This window comes from Globicephala melas, chromosome 9 (genome assembly GCF_963455315.2).
Source record: "Globicephala melas chromosome 9, mGloMel1.2, whole genome shotgun sequence".
Classification (NCBI taxonomy): Eukaryota; Metazoa; Chordata; class Mammalia; order Artiodactyla; family Delphinidae; genus Globicephala; species Globicephala melas.
Window position 1 is genome coordinate 58,966,557 of NC_083322.1, and position 16,450 is coordinate 58,983,006.

Consider the following 16,450-nt stretch of genomic DNA (forward strand, 5'->3'; position numbering starts at 1 on the left):
CTGTCTCTCTCCCTAAAACATCTCATCAGGACTTTTTAGTCTTGTCACTGCTGTATCTCCAGTCCTACAACATAGTAAGCATTCAATAGACACCCCTATCTTTCCTTATTCTTCTAACTCACTCATCCAGTTAAATGGCTTCAAACACTATCTGTTTTCTGATAACTACCAAATTTCTATCTCCCAAATTCCACACTCAGATATCTAAGTGCCTATTTGACATCTTCACTTAAATATCTAAAGGCATCAAACTAACACATCCAAAAGTGAGCTCCTCTTCTTTCCCCCACCATCCCCAAGCCTTCAGTCCTCCAAGTTATCAGTTGATAACTCCACCCTTCCAGTTGATCTGTCCAAAGAGTTTAGAATCTTTCTTGCCTCTTCTCTTTCACAGGCCACGTCCAACCTATCAGAGAACCCTACTGATTCTCTCTTCAATATATTCCTAACCTCACTCCCACCCAAGCCACCATGATGCCTCATTTGAATTATTGCAATAGCTTCCTAACTGTTCTCTCTCTTCCTGCTCTTGCCCTTCTATAGTTTATCCTCAACCAACAGCCAGAATGATGCTGTTAAAATATAAACCAGATCATGACAATCTCCTGCTAAAAAAAAAACAAAAACAAAAAACCCTGCAATGGTTTCCCAGTTCACTTACCATCAAAGTCAAGTCCTAACCTTGGCCTACAGGGCCTTCCTTGATCAGATCCATTACTTCTCTGAGTTCCTCTCCTACCAGGACCCCCTGCCTCACTCAATTCTCATGAGTCCTCCTTGCTGTTCCTCAAATGTGCCAAGAACACTCCAGTCTTCCAACCTGGGCAAAGGCCATTCCTTTCACCTGAGACAGTCTCTTCCCCTCCTTCTTCCTTATTCTATATGATCAATTGCCTTAGACTTCTTTCAAATTTGTGTTCAAAAGTCACTTTCTCAATGAAGCTAACCAAACCATATTAGGCACAAAGAAGAGAACCTTCTTTGTTTCATAGCTCATTGCAAATATCCAAATATCACCACAACCTACCCATTCTACTAAGTGGCTTAATCCCTAGTCTTATCATCAACTTGTGTATGCTCCTGTTAATACTCTGGAGGAAGGGTCAGCAAACTATGTTCCACTGGCCACCAGCTGTCTTTGCAAATTAAGTTTTACTGGAACATAGCCACATGCACCATAGGAACAGCAGAGTTGAGTAGTTGTGACAGAGATCCTATGGCCCACAAAGCCCAAAATATTTACTATTTGGCGCTTTACAGAAGAACTTTGCTGTCCCTGATCTAGAGCCCGTGCTCCACAACAAGAGAAGCCAACTCAACTACAAGCCCGCGCACCTCAATGAAGAGTAGCCCCCGCTTGCCGCAACTAGAGAAAGCCCGCACGCAGCAACGAAGACCTAACACAGCCAAAAATAAAAAAATATTTTTTTTTAAGAAAGCACTACCAATAAAAGAAAATGCTGGTAATTTGTACTACATTAAAATTAAGAACTTACGTTCCTCAGGACTCCATGAAGTGGAGTAAAAGTGCAAGTCACAGAGTAAAAACATCTGGAAATATACAACCCACAAAGCCCTTGTATCTAGAAAATAGACACATAGTAAAAAAAAGGATACTCAAGTGGTCAATAAACAGTTTTTTAAAAGTTGTACAACCCATAAGTAATGAGAAAAATGCAAATTAAAGTCACAGTGTGAGATATCACTAAAATGAAAGTAACTGATAACAGCAAGTGTTTGCAAAGAAGTAGAATAACTAGAACTCTCATACACTGATGGTATGAATGTAAACTGGTACAACCACTTCGGAAAACTGTTTGGTAAGATCTACTGAAAGCTAAATATATACATTTTCTAAGACCCAGCAATTCTTTTTTTTCTTCATTTATTTTATTTATTTTTGGCTGTGTTGGGTCTTTGTTGCTGCACGTGGGCTTTCTCTAGTTGCTGCGAGTGGGGGCTACTCTTCGTTGCGGTGCACGGGCTTCTCATTGCAGTGGCTTCTCTTGTTGCGGAGCACGGGCTCTAGGCATCTGGGCTTCAGTAGTTGCAGCACACTGGCTCAGCAGCTGTGGCTCGCGGGCTCTAGAGCGCAGTGTCAGTAGTTGTGGCACACGGGCTTAGTTGCTCCGCAGAATGTGGGATGTTCCCGGCCCAGGGTTCGAACCCATGTCCCCTGCATTGGCAGATGGATCCTTAACCACTGCACCACCAGGGAAGCTCTCTACGACCCAGCCATTCTACTCCTAGAAATGCCTACACATATGCACACCCCAAAATACATAAAAGAATGTTCAAAGCATATTTGTAGCAATCAAAACTGGAAATGTGCAAGTGTCTATCAACTGTAGAATGAGTAAACATATTAGGGTAAAGTTATACAATGGAATACTATACAGCAAAGAAAAAGAACAAAATAAAAATACACATAGCAAAAACATGGATGAATCTCACAAATAAAATTTGAGCAAAAGTGAGAATGAAAGAATAAATCCTGTATCACTCCATTTTTATTAAGTTTAAAAGCAAACAAAATCAATTGATGGTGATAAATATCCCTTGCTACCATTGGAACAGTAACTGGGAAGAGACCTACTGAGTGTTGGTACCATTCTCTTTCTGATCTGGATGGTGGTGAAACAAGTATGTACACTGTGCAAAGTCATCAAAATGTACACTTAGGATTCGTGCATCCTTCTGCATGTATGCTCTACTTCAATAAAGCACACTTGAAAAAATTAAGAGTAAAAAATCCGTCATATAAAATAGGCTAAAAATGCAAATGAAAAGATTTAGAACAAAATACTTTTCTCTCCAATCACACAGAATTGCAAATTGTTAAGCAGAATTTTCTACTTATACTGATATCATGTTATACACCTGTTGGCATCATAAAATGCACTTACAAACACCAGGTATCAAAATAAGAAAACATGGTGAGAACAAGAATAGTGGAGATATGTTTTCCCTCAAAGGAAACAGGAGAACATAATGAACTAGATATCAAAGGAACAAAATTGGCCTCATCAAGATCTTTTCATTGTAGCAAACACAGGGAGTGATCGGGACATGAAAATATGGTAAACATAAACAAGGCCTCAGAGAACAGGGGCAAGGCTTCACTGAAATGCGACACTGAAACGCTCCATCTGATTTTTGTTTAGTGTGTATCAGAATCAGCATTAGTGGGAGCACTGACACTGCCGGCTTGTTGACAAATACCGGTGCTTACTGGGCTTAGTCCTAGAAGCCCTGCTTCAGATGAGCTCTTATGTGGAAACCTAGTATGTATACAGATAAAGAGTGTAACTGCTCTCCTCTGGATGAAATACAAAGCCAGGAGACATGGGGGATCTGAGGCCACTTGCCAGCCTTCCCTGGCATGGGAAGGCCCCAGATGACCCACTGTTTAGTGCAAGCACAGTGCTCACCCCGTGACCACAGCTGACCATGCCAACCTGGGAGGTTAAAAAAGGAGCCCTTCCTCTCTCGCCACTCCATGCCTACTCCTCCCAAAGAGGCACACTCAGGAGGGCAACCTTCTGATATACAAAAGGGTCACTCTTGAGTGAAGGATTTACAGGGAGCTGAGGAAGTAATCAGAGCAAAGAGTGCCACTGTGTGTCTCTCAAACAGCTTCATATGGACAGAGAGCCAGGGCACAGATCTGGATTCCCTTATAATACTGTGGGCTATGAGATCAGGATTGACTAGGAAAGTCCACTTTTCTGCCCAACTCCATTTTTTAAAAAATTTCTTCAACCCCATTACAAGTTTCCTGAAAAACGTACTTATTTGTTAGCTTCTTCTAAAGGTACCTGCTGACAAAACACTCCTAAGGCTGCCACACCTCCCATATGATTGTGTTTACTTGGCAAAAGCCTGTTGTACACAGCACTCACCTCCACTGAATGACTCTACCCGACCTCATGAAAAATGTTAAGTCAGCTATCATTTTGCAATTTGATGGTCATTTGAGTATCTTCTTTGTACTATGAATAGCTCTTTCAGTTTAATCCTAAATGGGGATTAACAGCTCAGAAAAGCCCAGGCTACATTTTATTACACCCACAGGGTGAGGACGCCACTGGCTCCTCATAAACAGATACAGGACATACCCTGTTTGTGTTTTGTGAGACAGGCAGATTCTGGAATAAATTACCTGCAGAAGGCAGGGTATCGAGAGATGGGCTATGCACTCTTCCACCACAGTCACATGCAGCTGAGGACAGAAGCAGAATCGTAGCCCCCTGGAAGCCCCGATGTCTTACGCACTCTCGTATGTCTTCAGAGATGGGACAGTGTTCAACACAGCACAGATAGTAAGCAAAATTCCCAGCTACCTGACCAGTGGTTAAACTGCAAGTTAAAATAAAGGGCTTCTCAAAGAACAAAAAAAAGAAGAAAAAAGGAAATCCTCCTTTGTTCTCTCACATTATTTCTTTCAGTAATATTATTTTTATAAAGGCCTTTGTTTTCCACATGGCCCGTTTATGTGCAATAGTCCTGGAAGGTAGGTTATTACCCTGATTTTGTAGATAAGGAAAATAAGGCTCAGAAATCGGAAATGACTTGTCCATCAACCAACAGCTAGAGAGAAGCAGAAACAGTTGTCATGCCACGTTCTTTCCACAATTCACAGATGACTCCCATCTCCCACATTCTGCTGCTTTACCTGTTCTTTTCTCCTAACCACACTAACACACACACAGCCCTCCCAGCACTGGCAAAGCCTCTTGCTTCTTTCCTCCGCCAGGCCAGTGGTGTGCTGGTGGTAACATCAGCCCCGCCACTTCATGCCCACGACGGAAGACTGATCGGAGTCGGGAAAACGCCGGAAATCCGTTCCTCAGCCCCCCATCTCCAGTCCAGCTCTCTTCCAGCCCTCCCTCCAGATTTGCTGCAGAAAGGAGGAAGACGAGAGAGCGAGCACACCTGTGCTGAGCTCACGCAAACTTACAGGTTCCCCTTGCTGTTCACCCCGAGCAAACGTCATCATAACGTTCTCATCAAACTGACTTCCACTGGGTAAATCAACACCACTGTGAGCTAGCTGCTCATTTATTATTTGGAGATTTTAGTGGGAACATTTTTATTGGTATTCCACTGAAAAGTTGTGGCTAGAGGAACTGGGTGATGGGAGAGGCAAAAACTAAAATTATTCTAGGGATTTTAAAATATCAAATAATCCTCGTGAAGTATTAACGGAAAGCATCTGAGCTTCTAGAATACATGAAAGAAAACCAGGTAAATATATGTGTTTTTGCCTCTGCCCTGGCTGATCTAGCCTTAAATAACTGTCATGTCAAATGAACATTGAGGAATGGGTGGGGGAGGGGAAGGCTGCCTTACCTATACTTTATGTAGTTATTATCTTCATTTCTGATAAGGAAAATAAAGACCTGAAAGGATAATTAACTTGACTTAGAGACAAAAGTGGCAGAGCTGGGAGGAGCTAAGTCTCTCCAATTCCAGAACCATCCAGAACAGGTGGTGCTCTATTACACCATCTGTATTTCCCCTATCTGTACATTCCTCACGACGTACAAGTGAGACAAGACCAAGAAGTCTGAATAAATTAGAGACAAGGAACAAAGACATTTAAAATGGGTGCATTACCCATTTCCCCTGAAATGCACAATCTGTGTGCCCCAAAAGGGCTCCAAAATTCTCCACAGCAATGCTTTCTACACCAGGTTCACACACACAGATAACACACGCTGGACACGGCACAGTCCGAGGGAAATGTGGTGTCTTCTGCCCAATGTATCTTCAGTAACCAGTTTATTTTTAAACAAGAACGTACCACAGCCCCACCACGTCCTGGTTTTCCCTTTCTCCTAATGCTTAAGAGACTTCAGGGTGTTCTGCAGTTTGGCGGCTGAGCCCCATGAAGATGGTGCTGCGTCCCCCAATAAAGGCGGGGGCAGCGCAGCAGACACTGCCAGCCCAGCCAGAGGGAAACGTGTTATTGAGAAGAACAGGGTTCTCCACGTACCGTTCCAAATTACCATCTCGCGCGCTGCCTCTGGACTCCAGCTACTCCATGAGGACAAGGTAAGGACGCAAGGTACTGGAAACATGAATCCCTTCTGTTCTTAGGCACTTTATTAACGTCTTCATTCTAATCGTGGAAAGCACTACTGACTGTGAAGGGAATGAAGTGGACGGTCAAATCCTGTCTGTCTCTCACCTTCTACGACCCTGTGACTCAGTCGTGCTCCATCCTCCCTCACCTTACAACGAAAGCAGAGCATCAAAACTACTAAGCCAGAAACTTAATTTTTCACGAAGGGAGACTTTTTTCCCCAAGAACTGGAGCCTCAAAACACCGAGATATCTTTGTTAAAACGGATAGGCTAACTTCTTAAAACCATTTCCATACACTTCATTCTTGGGAAAAAAACCCAAACCGCTCACACAGGTCTGCACTTCCTTAGGTGTGCACACACTCACGCCCCTTACCAAAAGTGACTTCTCCTTTGCCAGCTTTGTCAAACAGCTGGAAGGCCACCACGAACAAAGCATCTGGGGCACACAGGACAGATTCAAACGCCACAAATTCTTGAAAGGATATTAATCTGCAACACAAAACAAGCACAAAGCATAAAGTCAGTAGCTTGTGGAAGATAAAAGCATACACAAATATACACTAAGGGAAAAAAATAAAACGTCACTGTCAAAAAATAAAATTCAAACCTAAAAGCATATATAAACACTTAGCATTTCCTTTTACATAGAGTGGACTGAAATAACACACAGAATCTAAAAGACACGACAGATCTGAGGATATGGTGACACATTAATTCTAAAAATAAAGCTTAGACACTTTAGATTAATATACGGCTGTTAACAACAAAACAGACCAGCTCAGTCATTCATTAATACCTTCCTACACCATGTAAAAATGGTTCACAAAGATTCATTCATTACTGATATCCACTGACCACATGAGGATTGAACTAAAGGATGATATTGGGGCGGGGGATAGAATACAGATAAACTGGCCACGAAATATGACCCCAAGGCACTTTTAGTCTGGTAAGACAGATAACACTAGTCTAGAATATTATACAGGAAAGACAAATCATAAGACAGGAACCAAGATGATGATAACAGAATTTTGGTAGGAAACCAAAGAAAGCTTTGTGGCAGAGATGGAATGTGAGTTGGGTCTCGAAAAATTAGTGAAATACAGGTATGCAGTAATGGGCATAGAAAGGGGGTCACCTTAGGCAGGGGCAATGCCTGCAGAAAGGCAGGTGCAAGAAAGCTAGGGAGTGTGCAAGGAAAATGTGAGGAACTAATTTTATCTGGACAGAAAAGTACATAAGAGAGCACTGTGAAATGAGATCAGACGTTCAGAGATACAAGTTTCTGAGCAAGGTCATGGTATGATTACATCTATCCATTAGGAGGTGCAGAACAGACCACAGATGCTTTGACTTCCAAGGAGTAAATAAATCCACAAAGGCTGTCTTAGAACTAAGTTCTTTGCCACTATTTTGTATTTTAAATGTACAAATATTTCAATGATACACTGGGATAGTCCAAGTCTCGAGGATATAGAAGGAGAAAGAAAACAGAAGTGCTTTCCCATGTTTCACAGAACACTTAATTACTTCTAAAATCTTATAGAGAGAACACATTTTTATAGAAAGTAAGTGCTACAACGTTAACTTAGCTATTTCCCAGAATGTCACCTGATTATAATAATGCCACAAAGAAAGGAAAACTCTGGTGTGTTCATTACATGGTCTCTATGTCATTCACCATCCAAAAACACATGCTTCCGAACGCAGGGGAACATTCAGGAACGGCACGTATTACAGAAGAACACTTGCCCAGAACATTTTCTCCTCGGCTACAGAGTCTGTCTCACTGAGAATCTTGTGTGTGTGAGCAGGACCAGGGGCAGGTGGGGATGGCAAGGGAAACACATATGAGTGGAAGGTTCCCGGCTGGCCTCAAGGAGCTGACAGCCTGCTGGGGGAAGGAGAGGTAGTCGTGTGCATGTAACCCTGCCAGAACACGAGCTGAGTATCAAAAGAAATAGATAAAGTATCAAGGGGCACAGAGGAGAAGTGATTTATTCTTCCTTAAGGAATAAATAAATAATAAATTAAGGAATAAATCTAAGGAAATTAAGGAATGCTCCACGAATCTGTGGCATTTAAAGAACAAATTTTAAAGCTGAAAAGATCTCAGAGAGCAACTCCTTCCACCTCCTCATTTTACTTTTGAGAAAACTATTAGAAGTTATGGCTCATGCACGGTGAAACAACTGGCTTCTGGCATTTTGGCCTGAAAACCAAGTGTCCTGGTTCCCATTTGACCGAGACAATTCCAATCGGTATGGGAGGATGGAGAGAAGAGAGAAGGGTAGGGGGAGGACGATCCACACTGAGGAAAGAACTAAGTACAGAGGGGTGTGCTGTATTTAGAGAAGGACAAAGGTGTTACTGACCCTGCATCTAATGGTCCTGCCGAGTAGAAGAGTGGTTGAGCTATCATGCCAGCCACCTGTAAAGGCCTTTAAAGGCCAGTTATAGAATCCTGACCTTTTTTTTTTTTTTGCAGGCAGTGAGAAGTCACTGGAGGTTTTTAGGGTTAATAAATACCAGGTTCATATCTTTATTTTAGAAAAGGAACTGCTGTGGAAGATAAATTTAACACAGGAAAGACGAGACGTGGGGAGACAGCCTGACAGCTAGAGACAGCAGGGGTCTAAACCAGAGCCGGAACACTAGGATTGCAGAAAGGGGAAAAGTGGAGAAATACAACTGAGGCAGGAATGACAAAACTTGGTAGCAACTGGAGGTCAGAGGCTGACAGCCAGGAAAGAGTTACTCCAAGACTTCTAACTTAGATAATTGAGTGGGATGATGACACCACCACCAAAGATAAAGAATAAAAAAGGAAAAAGAAGGGAATTGTGAGAGAGTAAGACCAATTCTAACCATGTTAAATTGGAGATACCCATGGAACAGTGAAGTATGGTATCCAGCAGGAAGCCAAAAGGACTAGTGTGGACCTCAGGAGAAAAGTGAATATGGGGTTGAACTATGTCTCCCCCAAATCCACGTTGAAGTCCTAACCTCAGAATGCAATCGTTGCAAATGTAATTGGTTAAGATGAGATCCTACTGGAGTAGGGTGGGCACCCAATCCAAAATGACTAGAGTCCTTACGAAAAGGGGAAATCTGGACCCAGACGTGCACACGGGGAGAGTGCCCCATGAACATGAAGGCAGAGATCAGGGTGATGCTTCTACAAACCCAGGAATGCCGAAGACTGCCAGCAAACCACCCGAATGAAGCTAGGGAAGAAGCATGGAACAGGCCCTCAGAAGGAAGCAACCTTGCTAGCACCTTGATCTCAGCCTCTGGAACTGTGAGACAATAAAATTCTTTGTTTTTTCTTTAAGCCACCTAGTTTGTGGTGCTTTGATATGACAGCCCTAGCAAACTAATATTAATACATAGGCCAAGATTGGAAACACAGAACTAGGAGTTTTTAAACAAAGGCTACTTAATGCTGTGAATGAAACTGCCCGGAACCATTTCACTTAAGGATGCATGCTCGCCCAGCTCCAGACCACTGAAGCAGCAGCACAGAGGAGAAATGTGTTTCTGATTGGCTGCTTTCTTCTCGCCACCACTCCTCACACCCCAGGACCCTCAGAGCAGCACCAACAACCATACAGCCACACACTCACCAGCTGAACTTGCTGCCAGTGTATCAATCGATAAATTATCTCTGCACAGACGGTGGGTGAGTTAAGACGAATCACACAGCGTGTTATGTAGAACCAGGACATTTCTTAAATGTAATGATCTGAATAAAGGAAGGCTTAAATACCAGAAAAAGAGAATCTCATCTCTCTCAAAATGGTATGAGAAACCTGAAGGCCATCTATATCGGTGAACAAATCCTCCTCTGGCAATGTCATTGTGGTTTCATAACTGTAACTGGCCAATGAATGCTCTGGTATTTTAGGCATGTTACAGATACCAAAAAGGTATGTAATTTGGTAATCCTGTTAGACACAAGCATTATACATCTATGTAGGAGGTATACAGATGAACTATGAAATCATAATGTTTTACTGTTCATCAAGATCATTTTGGATTTTCAAGGTAATCTGACTAGAAGGCTATCAGAATAATTATATAGTACTATATTCATTTACAGCGTGATATCTAAAAACATTTACATAGGTATACATATTTTTTGTGTAAACAGTATTCCACTCTTGCTTTGCAGATTTAATGGGTATTAGCGTACGTTACAACAAAGGATACCAGCTTAATCAAGTTCAGACCTGGCTGGTGAGCTCACTTAGTTCCTTTTCCGCCCTCAACTTCCCAAACTTCTTTGACAATGTTAGATGCCCTCTAAAATAAATCACACAACTCTGAGGAGCTCTGCATCTAGCGTCTAAGAGGAACAGTCACGATATGACACTAATGCTCACCTGCAGCAACTAATAGTGTGATACGGGTCAGCTGACATGGAAGCAAGCACAGAAGTCACATTTTCACAGGCCTACACCACTCAAGATTAGGGGACATACTGACACAGAAACAGAAATATAGATCAATGGAACAGGATAGAAAGCCCAGAGATAAACCCATGCACATATGGTCACTTTATTTTTGATAAAGGAGGCAAGAATATACAATGGAGAAAAGACAGCCTCTTCAATAAGTGGTGCTGGGAAAACTGGACAGCTACATGTAAAAGAATGAAATTAGAACACTCTCTAACACCATACACAAAAATAAACTCAAAATGTATTAAAGACCTAGGGCTTCCCTGGTGGCGCAGTGGTTGAGAGTCTGCCTGCCAATGCAGGGGACGTGGGTTCGTGCCCCGGTCCGGGAAGATCCCACATGCCGCAGAGCGGCTGGGCCCGTGAGCCATGGCCTGCTGAGCCTGCGCGTCCGGCGCCTGTGCTCCGCAACGGGAGAGGCCACAACAGTGAGAGGCCCACGTACCGCAAAAAAAAAAAAAAAATGTATTAAAGCCCTAAATGTAAGGCCAGACACTATAAAACTCTTAGAGGAAAACATAGGCAGAACATTCTATGACATAAATCACAGCAAGATCCTTTTTGACCCACCTCCTAGAGAAATGGAAATAAAAACAAAAATAAACAAATGGGACCTAATGAAACTTAAAAGCCTTTGCACAGCAAAGGAAACCATAAACAAGACAAAAAGACAACCTTCAGAGTGGGAGAAAATATTTGCAAACGGAGCATCTGACAAAGGATTAAACTCCAAAATTTACAAGCAGCTCATGCAGCTCAACATCAAAAAAACAAACAACCCAATCCCAAAATGGGCAGAAGACCTAAACAGACATTTCTCCAAAGAAGATATACAGATTGCCAACAAACACATGAAAGGATGCTCAACATCACTAATCATTAGAGAAATGCAAAGAAAAACTACAATGAGGTATCCTCTCACACCAGTCAGAATGGCCATCGTCTAAAAATCTACAAACAATAAATGCTGGAGAGGGTGTAGAGAAAAGGGAAGCCTCTTGCACTGTTGGTGGGAATGTAAATTGATACAGCCACTATGGAGAACAGTATGGAGGTTCCTTAAAACACTAAAAATAGAACTACCATACAACCCAGCAATCCCAATACTGGGCATATACCCTGAGAAAACCATAATTCAAAAACAGCACCACAATGTTCACTGCAGCTCTATTTACAAGAGCCAGGACACGGAAGCAACCTAAGTGTCCATCAACAGATGAATGGATAAAGAAGATGTGGCACATATATACAATGGAATATTACTCAGCCATAAAAAGAAACAAAACTGAGTTATTTGTAGTGAGGTGGATGGACCTAAAGTCTGTCATACAGAGTGAGGTAAGTCAAAAACAGAAAAACAAATACTGTATGCTAACGCATATATACGGAATCTAAAAAAAAAAAAGAAATGGTTCTGAAGAACGTAGGGGCAGGACAGGAATAAAGACGCAGACGTAGAGAATGGACTTGAGGACACGGAGAGGGGGAACGGTAGGCTGGGACTAAGTGAGAGAGTGGCATGGACATACATACACTACCAAATGTAAAACAGATAGCTAGTGGGAAGCAGCCACATAGCACATGGAGATCAGCTCGGTGCTTTGTGACCACCTAGAGGGGTGGGATAGGGAGGGTGGGAGGGAGATGCAGGAGGGAGGAGATATGGGGATATATGTATATGTATAGCTGACTCACTTTGTTATAAAGCAGAAAGTAACACACCATTGTAAAGCAATTATACTCCAATAAAGATGTTAAAAAAAAAAAGTACATCTATGAGAAAGTACACAAACCAGTGGAAAAAAAAAAAGATTAGGGGAGAGTAGGTTTCCAGCTACTCTATTTCATGGTTCTGACATGAGCAGAGATTTTTTTAAGCAAGTCATTTTTGTTCTCCAAACCACCAGAGCTATTGTTCTTCTGAAAGCCATTTATAACAGCAGCTATGTTACAAGTCCTTTAAAGTCTCGGTAAAACAGCTACAGCACTACATACTGCAGTCACATACTGAGCCAAGGAGGAAAGGATTAAAAGTGGAGTGCCTCTGGACATTATGCTTAGGATGATGTAAGATTACATGTCTACTATAGACAGAGGAAGATACTAGGATACATACCAAAATGATGTCAGTGCTTTTTACATTAGCATAACTGTAGGCTTCCTTCCCCGCCCCTTCTCAACTTTGCAAGGGAAAGCTCTCAGCCTGGAAAGACTTATAACAGAGAATATAGATGGAAAATTATGATATTATAGAAAAAATGGTAGGTAATATAAGAGAAGTGGAGATAAATTACTCCACGAATTCAGAGGAGGGAAAGATTATTGTTATATTGAGAAAAAGGAGGAGATGGAGAAAGTCTGTGAAATTAGGAACACATGACATCAGAGGGAAGATGTGACCATGTGGTCATGTAACATCAGTCTTGTAAAAGAGGGGAGATGATCAAGTAGAGATGCCAGGTGGGGAAAGGAAAGGCCATTGACTCCAATTCAGCGCCTGCTCTATGTGCTGAGCAGAGGCCAGTGCTGGGAACACATAGATGAAAAGTGCAATTTCTGCCCCAAACAACTGGAGGTCTGGGGGAGTAGCCGGTGAGCCAGGAACCAAGGAAGGAAGGCTGGAGATGAAGAGCCACAAGAAGTGCAAGTGTGCTGGAGGGAGGGCAAGCACAAAGGAAGGTATGGAGTTCATAATGGCAGATAAAATCTAGAACTTTTAGTGACATGATGAATTTGGGCTTCAGACCCTTCAATCTGACAGAGGAGAGTTAAATGAACTGGAGGGAGAAGAGCCTGGAGTTGGGGAGACTGTTGGTTGAATCCAGGGAAGAATCATGAAGATCTGAAGGAGAAAGAAAGGCTCCTTACGACAAGGGGATAGAAGTTTATGGCACTACACTCTCCGGAGGACAATCCAACAATACAGCAAGAGTCTTGATAACGCCCACACTCCTTGACACCACAATCGCACTTCCAGGAATTTACCCTAAAACATCATCAGTGAATGTGTGCAAACTTTTCTCTACAGGAATGTTCAAGCAGCATTGTTGATAACAGTGAAAAAAGTGAAAACAACCTCAATATGCAACAATTCATGACTGATTAAATAAAGGACCATTCAGACACTGAGAACTGTCCAATCACTACAAACTGCAATAAACAAATTCATGTTATTAAGTACAAAATCGGTTACACAAATGTATGTAGAAAACAAGCCCATTTTGTGAAAAATAGACAAAAATGGTATCTCATACACACACACAAAGAGTTTGAAGGATGAACACCAAAGAGTTAGTCATGGGTGTATCTCCAGGTAGTTAAAATATTAGAAATTTAAGGTTTTTTCTTTTTGCTTGTCCACATTTTCTAATCTTTTCAATAACACACATATTGAATTATTTGTGTAGTAAGAAAGAGAATAAGAATTTCTATGAAACAAAACAGCAAGCACCTTAAATTTGGGTAGTGGCAGAAGGACTGAACAAAATGGGTGGGGGTAGGGAGAGCTGAAAAAAGAAGCAAACAGTTGAAAGACTCCCACTCACTCTGGCCATCCAAGGTGGATAAGCTCCAGTTCTCTTCCTCCCTGCTGTTGCTTACTCTCGCTCAGCAATGGCTTGTACCCTGTGTGGTCCCTCTCATCTCCCGCCTGGCTCCTATCTCCAGGCCAACTCCCGTGGCTATGAAAGTTTAAGCAACTGCACGTAAGGAGCTGATCTGTTTAGACTTTAGGAAGTTTGGTAATAGACAGTGCTGCGTCTCAAAATCCAATTACCACTTTTACTTAAGGTTCCTAACCATAAGAGTGCTTCACAAAAATAACTTCTCCTTATAACCTTCTTCCCTGTGTTACAACAGAAGCCAAACAGCTGTCCAGGAATAATGGCAGAGATGAAAGTAAAATCTAACTCCAAAAACTGGGCTCCAACCACCAGACCACCCAGGTTCAAGTATCTGTGAATGTCAAGCGAAAAAAACAACAAAAAAAACAAAAACAGAACTGGGCTCTCCTGTGATGGCCAGTTTATCAAAACAGTTTTGGCCTCCATGACTTTAACATCTTTAATAGCTTTGGGGGGTTTCCAGTTCTTTTATCTCCCTCCCAAATGCCCTGGAAATATACATTGTTCAGGGCCCCAAACATATACGTACCCCGCACTTAGCATACGCCAGGCAATGCCCTAGGCGCTAAGGGTACTATGAAAATGAATAAGATTGACAGAATCCATGTCCTCGAGGAGTTCCATTCCAGTGGAGAAGGCAGACAATGAGCTCAAACATACCTACATAAAGATGAGATGGTTCTAGATCAGATAACTGCTGTGTAGAGGACAAAATTGAGAAATACATTAAGATAGTGCTTCTTAGCCCCAGCGAGCCTATTTAATGGGTATGAGGAGGGATCAGAGCAATCATCCGTTTTTTTTGTTGTTGTTGTTGTTTTTTAACTTCCCACCCAGCCAAACTTGAGAATGATGGAGATAGGTGGTGAGGAAATGCCTCCTGGGGGGTGGTATTAAGATCTGAATGATGTAAAGGAGGAGGCACAGGAAGATATGGAGCAAGGGTATTCTGGTGGAAGAAACCTCAGTGTGAGGTCTGGACCTACGACCAGCCAACCCTGCCAAGTTCCATGGCACAGGGAGACACCTGAGTGGCTGGAGAGTAGAGGGGTGGGGGGCAGGGAGAGAGATGGGGATGAAGGAGGGTGCAGGGCATACAGGCTGTGTGGATTCCATTCCAAGCACACATGGGAAACAGCCATGTTGGAGGGTTTTATGCAGGGGGGTGATGTGAGCTCCTGGAAAGAACACTCAGGAAACCCTGGAGCATGAGTCCAGTTGGAAGTGGCTGCAGTGGGTGGGACCGGGGTCATAGCAGGAGAGAGAAAAACAGAAGTGATCAAATCCAGGATACGCTCTCTAGACAGAGCTGGGGGGCTTGTCCTAGAAGTCAAAGCACACAGCTTTTAAAGCCCAGGAGCACATCAGGCCCTTGGGATGCCTGGTGGCCTGCAGCCGCCAGAGAAGCAGAGACTCTGAGGTCCCGAAGTTACTGAGGTTACAAAAACCGCTACTTAGGCAGATGATGAAAGAGGTCATAAATAAAGATTTTATTTAATATTCCAGTTGATGGTCAGTGAGCAAACAAACTAAGCCTCAACGGCCCTAATTATGTAAATTTAACGCAACTGTTCTTAACACATTCTAGAAAGAGACAATGAGTTATTACCTCATTTTATATTCTAAAAACCATCAGTAATAAGGTAGAAAGAGGCTCGAGTTGTAGTTTTCCCTTGCCTAACGGGCAGCATGATCTTGCTGGGCAAGTTGGAACAGACCCCCTTTCCTGATCTCTTACAGGTGCTCTCTCCAGTGCTTTTCACGCTACAATCCCATTTTCTTCCGTCTTCAGTCAGAGGGAGGATCCGTGTCCAGCCTGGCTCTGGCACCGGCCTGGCGTTCCCAGGAGTGCATCTGTCCTGAGGCCAGCTGGGTTCCTCAGCCCTACCATGCATTCAGGTTCAAATCTCACTGCAGCGTTCGCCAAGGGGCTATTTAAATTCAATGGCTCCAATGAAATCTGACAGCTTGAATGTTGTTCAAACAAGCAGGCTACTGCCTGGCTTTAAAAACCTATTAAAGATTTTATTAGCAATTTTACTGTATTGTTATCATGAATTTAGCTTATAAATACCACCTCTGCATATATCACTGCTCCCATATTGCCAAAAGAAGATAAATATAAAGGCTCTTGTAATTACGAGCTTAACTCGGTGAGTGATATTCCCATGCTTCCAGATCTACCTGTCTGGCCACTGCTTTGCAGTTCATTTCAAACAGTATTTGAGCTGCCCAAGGCGGACTGTGCCAACTGCTGGCATTTATACAGGGT

The 16,450-nt window shown here is 42.6% G+C and overlaps 1 protein-coding gene across 6 annotated transcripts in view; it reads right to left on the minus strand.

The window, feature by feature from the left end:
* SLC25A13 (solute carrier family 25 member 13) overlaps positions 1-16,450 on the minus strand; it is a 204,468-nt gene that overhangs the window by 107,130 nt on the left and 80,888 nt on the right. For 4 of the 6 annotated variants that reach the window (XM_030857235.2, XM_030857234.2, XM_060304626.1 and 1 more), the window contains one exon: positions 6,466-6,581. The exons of 1 other annotated variant lie outside the window; for it this stretch is intronic. In XM_030857235.2, coding sequence (XP_030713095.1) covers positions 6,466-6,581 — 116 coding nt within the window. Of the gene's footprint in view, positions 1-5,998; positions 6,112-6,465; positions 6,582-16,450 lie in introns of those variants that run through there. One more of the 6 variants, XM_060304628.1, reaches the window with a different exon arrangement.